The sequence below is a fragment of the Lytechinus pictus genome, chromosome 2 (genome assembly GCF_037042905.1).
Source record: "Lytechinus pictus isolate F3 Inbred chromosome 2, Lp3.0, whole genome shotgun sequence".
Lineage (NCBI taxonomy): Eukaryota > Metazoa > Echinodermata > Echinoidea > Temnopleuroida > Toxopneustidae > Lytechinus > Lytechinus pictus.
In genome coordinates this window covers 63733838-63747522 of record NC_087246.1, presented here as the reverse complement: position 1 = coordinate 63747522, position 13685 = coordinate 63733838, and the positions used below count along the sequence as shown (strand labels likewise).

The window sequence follows — 13685 nt, the reverse complement described above, 5'->3', positions numbered from 1 at the left end:
TACTCTGTTAATATTGTAATTTGATATTTGAAATGTGTTCCTTGGTGATGGAAACGTGGATCGAGGACCCTATCAAGTTCTGATCTTATCGTCGTCAAAATTTTGTTTCGAAGATACGAAAGGGACTGGCACGATTATCTGGAGATAGTGTTCCTGGGTCCAGGAACACTATCTGGAGAGAATGAAGAGCGCCATCATACACTGTGAGAGGGACATGTTGGGGAATCCCCACATGCCATGTTGGGAATTACCGGGGGGGGGGGGGGGGGAATTACCAAATTACTATCGGGTGCACAGATTGGATGATATTCTAGTTTCTACCCACATGGTTATACTTATTCTAGGCTTGTCAAAGTAGACTTACTATCGGGATGGCTGCAGCTACCACTACATCGCCATTTGAGAGAGAAGTCGAATGTAGTATCTGCCACGAGTTGTTTGAAGATCCGCGGGGTTTATCATGTGCCCATACATTTTGTTTTGAGTGTGTACAAAGACTAACGGAGGGTAACAGATCGATTGCATGTCCTCTCTGCAGGAAGAAGACGGCTTTGCCAAGCAACGGGGCCATGGGTCTTACCAAGAACAGCCTCGCTCAAATGCTGGTGGATTTTGTAAAGAAAACTGGTTTTGCAGACAAGCGGAATATTGCATGCCAATCCGAACATGATATACGACTGAGAGCGGAGTTCTTTTGCAAATCGTGCAAAAGTGTAGTTTGCGGGTCATGCGGTATGAAGTACCACCGTGAACAATCAAAGCACCAAACATTCCCAATAGATGAGGTACTCAAAATGGAAGATAATCTTCGAGATTTACTCGAGTGGGGTAAAAATGAAGAAAAGGAGCAAGGCAAACGTAAAGAATTACTCGAACTGAAACAGCAAAAAGTGACCACCAGGTTCTCAGCAGTCGAGGCAGCTATTGACCACACCTTTGCCGAGGAGAGTAAACTTCTAGATGACAGAAAGACCAGCCTAAAGCAACAATTGTGGGATATGAAACGCTCTATCAAAACAGCGCTACAAAAGCAGTGTGATGCTGAAGAAGAGACTAAGACCGTAACAGAACTGAACAGCCTCACTGAAGACATCCTGGAAGGCGGTGTCAATGCTCTTATGGAAATGCATGATGAAATAAGCAGTGGATATCAGTCACAGAAACAAAATGCGGTGCCAACTACCCTTTCTGATTCACTGCAACACGTATCAGATTTGATTTCAAGCATTAAATTCCAGCAGGAATTGCAGAAGGGCATGGTTGGAAGAATCGTGTCAAATACAGGTAACTGGATGATAGGACAAGTCAGATTTCTTTGCGACCGCAACTCCGGAGTTGACTCCAATTGCAAACCTTCAAGCATCATTGAATTGTCCAATGGGAATTTAGCTGTAGGATTCAGCACACAGAAGGACATTCAAATATTTGATAAATCTTACCAGCGCATACCAAATATCAGACCATTAGCTGCTGTCACTGATATGAGCCAGCTGTCCAGCATTATGGACAATGATTTCCTAGTTCTTGATGAAGATGGTGATGTCAGTCGTGTTTATGTCTCGCGAAAGGAATCTATGATTCTTTTTGAAGGAGCTATTGATCTCTTTGAAGACGATCTTGGAGAAGATAAACCATACTTGATTGCTGCTGATGACAGTATATTTGCTCTGTTGTATGAGGATAGGGTCAAGAGCTTCTCCATGGAAGGAGTACCTGATCACACCATTAAATTGCCATCTCGCGCTGGTGACAAGCCTCTTCGAATGCAGATCCATGGGAATAGCGGTGGCTCTGATGTGCCCTACCTTGATATCTTGATTGCCAATAGAGAATCAGTGAGGAGTGTCCACTGTGAGCTTGCACAGTGTCAAAGGATCGTTGTCTCTGAAACCAGCCTCCATGAGATGGTTGCTATCCACGGTAGAAACATTGGTCATGCCGTTGACAAAGAAGGCAACCTGTTCGTAGCCTATACCCAAGATGATAAATTCATCACGATAAGGAAGTATGTAGGGGGTGATCTGTCGAAAGAAGAGATTGTGATTTGTGACCTACAGTTGATGATGGATGATGGTGGCACTGTCTTATTAGCTTCTCTCAGTCCAACGTGTCTTGTCATGTGCACATCCCAGAAGATGTCAGTTTTCACAAAACCTACCGTCGATGAGTTTGTCCATGGAATTTTTCGATAAACATGATGGTTTGGGCCTCATCTACATGTGTCACAATAATTGATGATGGAATAAAGTAAACTGCTTATTTCCACTTTTTTTTAAAGAATGACTAAATCATTGGAGACAGCACTTTGCATGACCATAGTCTATGTACAGAAAACACTGAGATTTTCAGTTTCCTAGTGTATTCCATTTCCCCCGCTTCATATAAAACGTTTCTAAAATGGAAATATTTCTTTAGTTATCTTCTTACGGTTATATTGACTGGTTTCTTTTCTTTCCTTTGGTTTTGCGGCATTTATTTTATGGTTCATTGATTTTATTGATTGAAGTAGTAGAATTACAGAAATGAAGAAACGAGAATAAATATACCAAAAAATTATAAAAGATTATAAAGCCCCCAAATCAATAGATTTTCACACCAACACTAAAGCACATCAGCATGGATAAAAAAAATGTTATAGTTCTTTAAATATTCCTTCTTAAGTAATTGTGAACCCAGGAATAGTGTACATTATTCAATTGATGTGAAATTATGTGAACTAGTAGGTGAAATAGAGTCGCATACATTCGTAATTCCGAAGCTTTGTTATTCCGAAGGTTCGGATATTCCGAAGGTTCGTTGTTCCGAAGGTTCGTTGTTCCGAAGGTTCGTAATTCCGAAGGTTCGTTAGTCCGAAAACGAAGTGAGGTTCGTTAATCCGAAAAAGAAATGAGGTTCGTAATTCCGAAGGTTCGTTAGTCCAAAAACTAAATGATTAACTAACCTTATTTCGTTTTCGGACTAACAAACCTTCGGAACAACGAACCTTATATCGTTTTCGGATTAACGAACCTTCGGAACATCGAACCTTATTTCGTTTTCGGATTATCGAACCTTCGGAATAGCGAACCTTCGGAATAACGCCACAAATGTTCGGATTAACGAACCCTTTTACGTTTTCGGATTAACGAACATCGAGGTATAGGCAATTTACGTGTTTCGGAATTACGAACCTTCGGAATAAAGAACCTTCGGAATTACGAAGTGTAACCAAATAGAGTATTGTTTACCTTTTAGAATAAGTTGACCCATGTACTCTTTGTTGAAATAGTGAGGAATCGATTTATGATATAAATAACTTCATCATGTTCATACATTATAAATTAATTCATACCCGCTCTTCCACTTGCTTTCTTCTCACTTTTCTTTAATTCACCTCTTTCTGTTTAGTTATTATTAATTTCTACAAAAGCCCCTGCATTCTTGGTATTACGCCTATACTGTATAATTCATTATGTTTTGTACTATTGATTTGTATATGAACATGTTAATTGGAAAAATTAAATGTTTACTTTAATTGTATTGAGTGAAATATTTCACATCTTGTGATGGTATGACTCTAGGATTGTTAATGTTGAAAATTATGACACTGAATCATTATCATTAACCATCTGCATTGATTCATCGTTGTGAGTATATAATGTTTACATTTACTCCTATGATGAGATGCGTTTTTTTTATATAATCAAACAACGTGGTGTAATCAGAAATGTCAGGGAAATGTGTTTTTATGCAGGGAAACAAAGTCAATAAAGGTTTATTTTGCAAGTTATATGGTTGTGTTTTGTGTGGGATCATGAGAATCGGCATGACAAAGATCGAGCACTGTAAATAAAAAGATCCTTTTCGGCACGCATAATTCATAAAGACAAATGAATTTTCTTGTTTCTAGAAATATATTTTAATTCAGATTTATTGATAGTTAAAAATTCAATCAAGATTTTTATTCAAAATGATTACTAAACAAATGCTATATTTCAAGACAGTACATGAGTTGCGTTGTTTGTATAACAGTACTAACCAGGTTATCAACTTCAATGAACATCTTATTTTCTCTCTCTTTGTCATTTAACTACTGAAGGTTTTCAAAATTTCTGAGTTTTGTTATACCTGAATGTTTTGTTTTATATGTGGTATGATTTGTGTATATTTTTGCTTTTATTTTCATAGTCTTTTTATATCCGTATGCTAACGTTGACATACTGCATTTCATGAGGTACATGTAGTATTTTTTATTTACATTGTTTGAATCTGTATCCCATTATTATATACACCATCGAAGCGCTGAAGAATAATGTTGAAATGTTGGATAAAAAAGTTTTGAAAATGTAACAATTCAGAGATTATCTTTTATGTTACCCGATACACGGTTTTGCTTTTACTTGGAATTATTTTTCTTTTAACTGCGATTTCAATGTTTGTTTTCATTTTCCAACTTTCCGCATTTTTTTTGACATATTTGACCTTCATAAAACCAATAGTAGCCCAACAAAAACCGTTTTAGATTGATTTTTAAAGCTTCCTTCTTTCTTAGAATCCGAATTAAGTGTTGCGGTTGTGGTGTTGGCGTATATTACATCTCATCTGTTATAGGATTTTGTTTATAAATATAGACATTCTTTTTACCATTTTCTGAAAAGGTTGTATCGCCAAACATTTTTGATCATTTAATTTCTATGTTTTATTATCTTTATTTTTACTCTTTAATCCCACTCCTTTCCTTCTACATGTATGAATATAAAATGAACGTTTGAAAAGAGTCCTTTCAAACGTTCTTTTTAGATTCATACATGTAGAAAGATAGGAGTGGGATTTGTATAGAAATATATGTAAGTGCGCATTCACTGGTAATTAAGTTTGTGTATGTATTCTAAGATATCACTACTGAACCTGTGGGCGGTTGATATTTAGATTTTATTAACATATTAACATATTAACGATATTCTAACATTTTATGGGATAACTTCAGACGAAACTAGAATTTATATCCACACTTCTATGAAATGCTACGTTTTACTTTCCTTACACATTGGTCATGTTAGTCATCAAAAGACAACGCAGCTACGATATATTATGAAATGATTTTAATTCATTGTATATTGATAACTTTTTTAATCTTTTTTCTTTTATGATGATGATGATGATGATAATTATTATCATAATAATTGTATTGATATGATACTACAACTACTACTTCGAATAATAATATTGATGATAATAATAATAATACTTTTGGGGGGTATTTTTTTTTACTGCAGAATTGATTTTTTTTTAAAATATAACATATGATTAATTAGCTTAAGCTTTCATTCCATTTTGCTACCTGTAAATATGTACAATCTTTTACCAATTGACTCAAATGTATATTATATAAAGATACGTTTTTTTTATATAATTAAGTAACGAGGTGTATAATCAGGAATATCAAGGAATATCAGGAAGTGCGTTTTTATGCAGAGAACTATAGTTAATAAAAAATTATGTTGCTAGTTATGTAATTGTGTTACATCGTCTGTCTTGCATTGGATCATGAGAATGTGCATTATAAAGATCAAATTCTACAAATAAGGATATTTTCCACGCATAATTCACTATAAATAAAGATATTTTTGTTCTTGTTTCTAGAAATAGATTTGAATTCGGATTCATTGAGAGTTAAAAATTCAATCAAGATTTTATTCAAAATGATACTAAGCATTCTGTATTTAAGACAGTACATTATGTGAGTAACATTGTATAACAGTGGTAGCCAGGTTATTAGTTTTTTTTTTTTTTTTTTTTTTTTTTTTTTTTTGGGGGGGGTATTTAAAGTCATTCCCAACCAAATGTTGAGGTGAATGAATATTGAGGATTACGATAACCCTGTCAGTGCAAATTTCGTGATCAGATTTGATTCAATCAAAATCGTAGGTAAAATAGGAAACTAACGGGAAATATTACATTAATAAGTCCTGCATAATTATTTTACTTGACTTGAATACTTTTATTAATCATCACTGGCGTTACTCAGCTATTGAGTGAACGGGCATAATACTACTACTACTACTACATCTATTATTCCTTAAGTTCTTCAAATATTTCTATAACAGACATATTTCTTCTCCACGTCTACCTTTTCTTCTCCATGTCTACCTTTTCTTCTCCACGTCTACCTTTTCTTCCTCCTCCATCTGCTATCAGAAATACGACTACTTCCACTAAAGTAAATATCCAACTTATGCAAACCAAATTCAACAATTTAACTAATGCATAAACAGGATAAGTCATTAACTGTGTATACCATATTGATTAAACTAAAAACGAATAACCCCCAATAAATGCCAAAAATTGTTTCAACCTAATTTATTCCCATAGATAAATGATTTTTCACGTATATAACCTCAACGCCAAATTAACGTATCCCATATTTGATTACTGTATAGCTTATTTGAACCATATTAAAGTCAATGGCCCGTATTCTGAAGTCGGGTTTAACTTAAACTCAGGTTTAAAGTTGTGGTTTAAGTATGGACAGCCAATTGCTACATAAATCACTAACAGTAGAGATAACATACTTCAGCTAATTTGGCTCTCAAATCATTCATAATTGTCTGGGAAGTATAAAAAGATTATCGTCTTCACCATCGATGAATCAGGAAAGAGCACAGTAAACATAAGAAACATACAACTTGATAAAATTTTTGATACTTTTGGCTTCCCATACTTAAACTACAACTTTAAACCTGAGTTTAAGTTAGACCCGACTTCAGAATACGGGCCAATGTTATCCCCTATATATTCTACTTTGTAACGACAAAAATCATCTCTCCTGCCTGTGTACGCATGCGCCCGTCCTCGTCCTCTGAGCATAAAGACCGCCAAAAGGACAACAAATCCTCTTTGGTTTCAGGCGATGCCGTTTTCCGAAAGTATGCTACCATCGTCAGAAAGTCAGACAGTTTGTCCCCGAGCTCTGACTTCTCATCGAATAAATCGGTGACGTCCCATTTGATATCCAGCTCCACTGTAGTGATCTCAAATCCATTTTTCTTGGCCAACTCAGAAATTTGTAGAGATTTTGGTTTGTCAGAATATCGATAACTAGCAGGCAACCGTTGTTTTTTACGATGAGTTTGGTGTATCATATTCTTTCCTAGATGCATAATTAAAATAAAATAACATAAGGGTGTAATTGAATGACAAGAATTTACACACAATTTCTAAATAAAGTTGAAGGGCAGCAATTGCATTTGTTAACCCGATTGTTCCCCCCTCCCCTATTTCTACAAAAGCAGAATCATGCATAGGAACGCACAGGCTATTCTTTCAAAATAATGAACAAAAACAGAGTGTTCTTCTTTTGTTCTGCGCGATGTATACCGATTTACAAATTATAACGGCCAAATACATCATATATTGGCCAAATACATCATATATTTAGAAGTAAAGGGATTCATTAACTAGTCTTGTGACAAAATGTCAGATATGAAAACTTTCCTTGGAATTTTATAACTTTAGTTTAGAAGTAAAGGGAGTATGACCGTTGTTATGGTAACTTTCAGAAGATGGCAACTTGCAAATGCTGACAGCTTTCATGAAATGGCCTTGTCACTTTGATAATGATAAAGTCGGTTTCAGGGGCGAATAAAGGATACCGGATGGGAGGGGATCCATTTGTTTCAATTCGAATAAAAGGTATTCCAAGACCACTCAGTGAATTTTTGCAGTGGCAACGGTAACGGATTTTAGAACATAGTAAATGCATTAAAAATGCCCGTCATATCACAATTAACAGCTGGGAGGTGTTTGTCGAAAACTGGTGAACCGGGACAGCAGATCGTCCTAAGATTCGGAGCGGACGAAAAATATTTGTCCAGAGCCACGGTCGAAAAATACAGTTTCTATTGACCGATTTTCGACAAAGACTGCTTTGTCCTGAAGGGCGTTTAACAATAGATTCTCGACGTTTCAGAAAGCGTCTACGTAGTGGTTGCGAAAACTCCTCGTTAACTCTAATTTTGGACTACGCGCTTAAACTGGACTAAAAAGAAATCACTTTTCCCTTTCTTGCTACTTATCGGAACAATGTTAAAGCTGAATTCTTTAGAAAAACCGAGAAGACGAAAAAATGAGTAACGAAGATAAAAAGACAATATTCTGAGTTTTGTCAAATCAACTTGGGATATAGAGACATAAAGAAAAATCATGGATCAAATCAGATCAAATACGGATGCGTCTACAAGTGCCAACCAGATTGATAAGATAAGAATAAGGAGATTGCATTGCCGAATAAACGAGAAGGTGAAAAGGCGGAACTCGGCAAGTCGACTTGCAGAGTTTCAATACATTAACTAATCTTCTTGTCCAACACAAGTCTACTTTCCGAGTTCCACACAACCTTGTTTCTGGCATTCTTCATACAACATGTACAACTCAAAGTTTCGAGTTTCCGAACAACTCGTCATCTTGTCTTCTCGTTTAAAAAAAGTCGACCTGCCGAGATCCAACAACCCGCCTTCTTTTCATTTAACCCATCTTCTTATCTCGTCATTGAGTTAGCTTCCGAACTCCATCCTAACATTTTGTCAAACTGTATTTTCTAGTCACTGATGCGCTTAAATATGTAAGCTTGAAACTATACGAAACTTTGGATACAGATCTATATAATGTCGTTTTATTCATTATTCATCTACATTTGTTCCAATTCTGCATATCTTTCACATACAGACCCTCTTTTTTATCGTCTGAAAATGTTTAAGATAAATTATACCAATACTCTACAAATGGCACTTTTTATGTATAAATATAATTATGACATGCTTCCCCCAGTATTCACAGATTTATTTTCATATAATAGTAATTTACATTCATATCCAACTAGAACATGCAATTATATTTACTTAAATAACCACAGGACATTATTTGCATAGAAAACACTAAGACATCATGGACCTGATATTTGGAACGCATTGCCAGATTCACTCAAGCAGTCAAGGTCATTTTATTCATTCAAACGAGCCATAAAAGAATCGCACTTAAACCAATACCTTGCAAATTGAAAGATATTATTATTATTATTATCAATTCAATGAGACATTGACTTTTGTCTAGAAGATGTATGCTTTTAAAAAGAAAACAGCATGAAAACTTATTAGTTTCTAACATTTTATTCTGAGGACCAAGCATCTCCCTTGAAACCCCCCCCCCCTCGTTCCCAGTCCCTTCATGCACGTTTTATGACAATAGACAATTATTTTGGCTATTTTGCAGGGCTGTCACACTTTCAAGCTTTGCTTTTGTGACGACCCTTGCTACCATCTTATTCATTGTATAACACAAATTACCGCTTAAATTGTTTATGTATGATATATTTGATGAGATATATACAAAATTATTTGTTCATTATCTTTATGTCAAATTCTAGATATGTATTTTCTTGTCGAGATTTTTGTTATGAAAAATGTTGAAAAAAACATAAACGAAATGAAAAAAAAAAAATCTACCTGACAAGACAATTAGCAGGATTCCATTCTCTTTTAGCATTGACATTAGCCGGATGAAGGTCTTCTCAAGGTCACCAGTATGGTACATCGAATGTACAGCGCTGATCATGTTGTACTTGCATTTCGCCAAAGGACTTTCATCGAAAAATTCAGAGAGCTGCCCGACCCACCAATTAGATTCGCACCTTGCTTTATTTTCAGAACTCCATTTATCAGCGTTGAGCTTGAATATTTCAAGTAAGCCTCCATTCGGATCCACAGCTACATTTCGAATTGATGTGAAGTAAGATCCTAGACGCTCCAGATAATGAAGTTCATGTTGACCTGAAAGTTGAAGATCGTATTACCATGAAAGTTAAAGCTACTAACAACAAATTATTACAAAAGAATTTTTTTTAAGCTTTGGTTATCCGTTCAAAGAATTTCGGTAAATTCAGATTTCATGCAACGATTATGTGACTAAACGTAGAGGATAATCGTCAGTATAATAATAATTATGATTGTTCTACAGTTAAATTATATTACATTATCATCCAAAAGTTCCACTCTTACATGACGTTGTCGCTTTCTGATTTGACATTGATCAATTCGTTTGTCATGATTATGAAATTTTGTATGTTGCAAATATGATTTGATAACTACCAAAGTGCCCTTCTTATCTCAGAACGTATAAATGCACAATATACACAACCCAAAAATACAAATAAAACATTCGATAATTCATGAATTCAACTTGAGGAGGCCTTCGCCTTGCAGTGGGCTGAACATGGCTAATATGATGATGATGATGATGATGAATTCATGAATAATTTTCTTAACAAATGTAAATCAAATTAAATATACATCCCTAAATGGCATAAACTTCATGAAATAGCCACCAAATTAATTGTCATGATGACAAGATAAACAGGCATGAGAAAATTTTGAAAAGCGAGAAAAGAGGCGGTTGCCCGCAAATTGCAAAAAAAGCAACCTTCTTTCTACTACTGAGTAGACGTCGACAGCGCACTGGTGCCCGAAACGATAACACCTTTTATTTGAACCCCTCTCCTCTCGGACCTCACCCTCCCAGAGACTTTTAGTGAGTTGAACACTGTATTTGCTATTCCCGTTTGTTATTTTTCATGTTTGTCATTGACCCAGTAAATGAGAAATGCTGGTAATTTAGTGAAATCTATATCATTGGCATGGATGGCAATGACCTTGGGCGACAATGAGCCATGCATAATGAAGATTAACCACTACAATTACAAATTATCATAACAATCAACCAATCAGAAATTTATGCAAATACATTATTTCTAATTAAAGAAAAAATCCTGAAAATTCATGACCTATACAAATTTCGTTTGGGTACATTTTAGGGGGCTATGTTTCGACTCTCAAAAAAGATGATCTACCGGAATTTTTTTCATCACTGTTTCAAAGAAACAACCTCATCCATTCTTGTCCTAACAGCTTAAGGGACTCATTCCACCTTCCACGCGTACGTTATTTGCTCAAAGAACAATTGTATTTGTTTTTGGAATCATCTTCCAAACGAAATAACAAGCTGTTAAATGTACATTAAAGGAAAATGAAACCCTTGAAACTAGCTGAATCCATATAAAAGAGAAAAATCAAAGAAACATATTGTTGAAAGTTTGAGGAAGATTGAATGAATAATAAGAAAGTTATGAGCATTTGAATATTGAGATCACTAGTGCCATGTAGATCCTCACATCGGCAATGCGACCAAGATCTGTGATATCACACACGTACAACTCCCTCATTACTTTAGTACTTATTTCACTTATATTCTCATTTTTTATAGAGTCTATCACAAGGTTAGGTGTTTTCTTTATGAGATGACAAGTACAGAGGTTTCACAACATTATATCATTGATGAATCGTTTGTCATATGATTAGAATGAGCAAAATGAGATGTTTTGGGGTATATTTTCAGTGTCCGAATGGGAGAGTTGTACGTGTGTGACATCACAGATCTTGGTCGCATTGCCAATGGGAGGATCTCCATAGCATTAGTGATCTCGACATTCAAATGCTCATAACTCTTTTATTGCTAGTCCTATTTTACTCAAAGTTTTGTTGATCTTATTCTTTGATTTTTCTGCTTTCACAAAAGCTAACTTGCTCCAAGAGTTTCATTCTCCTTTAAAATCCTTTCTTTTGTCCAGCTATGGACTCGGTTAAGACGCACTGGCTGAACAAATATAATGTATGTGCCTTGTACCTTTTTATAGTTATACTATGTTAGTTTTGAATTTTTCTTATTCTTCGCTCAACCCCCCCCCTCCTCTTTCATTATTTGTCCACTTTCCCTCTCATTTTACCCCGCGATTATACGCTTATTTGGCTTTTCCTTTGTAGTCTGAATTTTTTCGTAAGTGTCCGGTCTCCTTTATTGCTAATTTAATGATTATTTTAAAGGTCAAGTCCACCCCAGAAAAAAAAGCTGATTTATTGAGAAAAATCAAACATGAATAACGCTGAAAACTTCATCAAAATTGGATGTAAAATAAGAAAGTTATGACATTTTAAAGTTTCGCTTATTTTTCACAAAACAGTTCTATGCTCAACTCAGTGATATGCAAATGAGAGAGTTGATGATGTCACTCACTCACTATTTCTTTTGTTTTTTATTGTTTGAATTATACAATATTCCAAATTTCATGAATTTGACAATAAGGACCCCCTTGCTTGAACCGCAAAATGTTAAAATAATGGAATTCCACGTGTTCAGGGAGGAATGAAACTTTGTTTCACATGACAATGACGAGAAAATCAAAATATTTCATATTTCATATAATAAAATACAAAAGAAATAGTGAGTGGGTGATGTCATGAGTCCCCTCATTTGCATACCGAACAGGATGTGCATATAACTGTTTTGAGAAATTAGGCGAAACTTTAAAATGTTATAATTTTCTTATTTTACATCCGATTTTAATGAAATTTTCAGTGTTATGCTTGGTTTATTTTTCTCTTTCTATTCAAATCAGCTTTTTGTTGGAGTGGACTTGTCCTTTAGGAACCTGCAGACATTACAAGTTCTGCATTTTTATGCAGGTTCCTTCATATTTCACTTTTATTTACTGCCATTGTCATACTATTCTGTATTCTATATGTAATCACATTTATTTCTTGTATTATGTAATTGTATTTTGTTATATAATGTGTGAAGTATGAAAATAAATTCAATTCAATTCAATGAGAGAAATAAGCCCTATGTTTAGTCTACCCGTACAAACCCTTAGCTTTCACTTTGTGCATAATACAGAGTTTAAAGTTGGAGACTATAGATTCACTGGATACTGTGACTGTTTCTTACAAATTAAACATGTTAAAGGACAAGTCCACCTCAACAAAAAGTTGATTGACATAAAAAGAGAAAAATCTAACAAGCATAACACTGAAAATTTCATAAAAATCGGATGTAAAATAAGAAAGTTATGACATTTTGAAATTTCGCTTAATTTCACAAAACAGTTATATGCACATCCTGGTCGGTTGGTTGGTATGCAAATGAGGAAACTGATGACATTATCCACTCTATTTCTTTTGTATTTCATTATATGAAATATGAAATATTCTAATTTTCTCCTCATTGTCAAGTGAAACAACGATTAATTCCTCCCTGAACATGTGGAATTAGCATTATTTACTGATGGTTCAGTCAAGTTGGTCCTTATTGTCAAATCTGCCAAAATATTGTAGAATTCAAACACTAAAAAACTAAAGTGAGTGAGTGACATCATGGTCTGTCTCATTTACATGTCACTGAGTTGCACGTATCACTGTTTTGTGAAAAAATAAGCGAAATTCAAAAATGTCATAACTTTCTTATTTTACTTCCGATTTTGATGAAATTTTCACCGTTATGCTAGTTTGATTTGTCTCTATTTATTCAAATCAACATTTTTTCTGGGGTGGAATTGACCTTTGATATTTGACACAGGCATTTGGAGTCTCCTCGGCACTCTTGACATGGTAGTGTTTACGTGTCAAATTTGAGTATAAGTTTGCTGACTACCCTAACGTCTTGATTTTCGTGCCTTTCGGTCTGTTTGCGTAACCTTCTCCTTCTAATTCTAAACCAGTAGGGCCTAGCTATAGTGCCTATCCTGGTAAAAATCCTCGTTGTTGCTGTCGCGACAGCATTATGGTGTTGTAAATTTAGTCACTCTATAATTATTGTATTTTCCT

At 34.9% G+C, this 13685-nt stretch overlaps 2 protein-coding genes across 2 annotated transcripts; one reads left to right on the top strand and one right to left on the bottom strand.

Annotated features, from left to right (window-relative positions):
- Nucleotides 1-236: 236 nt before the first annotated feature.
- On the top strand, nt 237-5490 carry LOC129269856 (uncharacterized). The gene has a single exon (XM_054907321.2). It carries the CDS (start codon nt 372-374, stop codon nt 2190-2192), a length of 1821 nt encoding a protein of 606 aa, XP_054763296.2. The 5' UTR covers nt 237-371; the 3' UTR covers nt 2193-5490.
- A 171-nt stretch (nt 5491-5661) lies between these two features.
- On the bottom strand, nt 5662-10059 carry LOC129268953 (histamine N-methyltransferase-like). Its single transcript, XM_054906408.2, has 3 exons — nt 10032-10059; nt 9480-9803; nt 5662-7129 (listed from the first exon to the last, which is right to left on the bottom strand). Exons 1-3 carry the CDS (start codon nt 10057-10059, stop codon nt 6777-6779), a joined length of 705 nt encoding a protein of 234 aa, XP_054762383.2. The 3' UTR covers nt 5662-6776.
- Nucleotides 10060-13685: the final 3626 nt, after the last annotated feature.

Excerpts from the sequence above, each read along its gene's own strand:
- LOC129268953 (XM_054906408.2), bottom strand. The coding sequence starts at position 10,059 with ATGTCAAATCAGAAAGCGACAACGTCAT. Across the intron at positions 9,804-10,031 it reads TCAGAAAGCGACAACGTCAT|GTCAACATGAACTTCATTAT; the intron begins GTAAGAGTGGAA and ends TTCAACTTTCAG. Across the intron at positions 7,130-9,479 it reads CCTGCTAATTGTCTTGTCAG|GAAAGAATATGATACACCAA; the intron begins GTAGATTTTTTT and ends TTATGCATCTAG.
- LOC129269856 (XM_054907321.2), top strand. The coding sequence starts at position 372 with ATGGCTGCAGCTACCACTACATCGCCATTTGAGAGAGAAGTCGAATGT.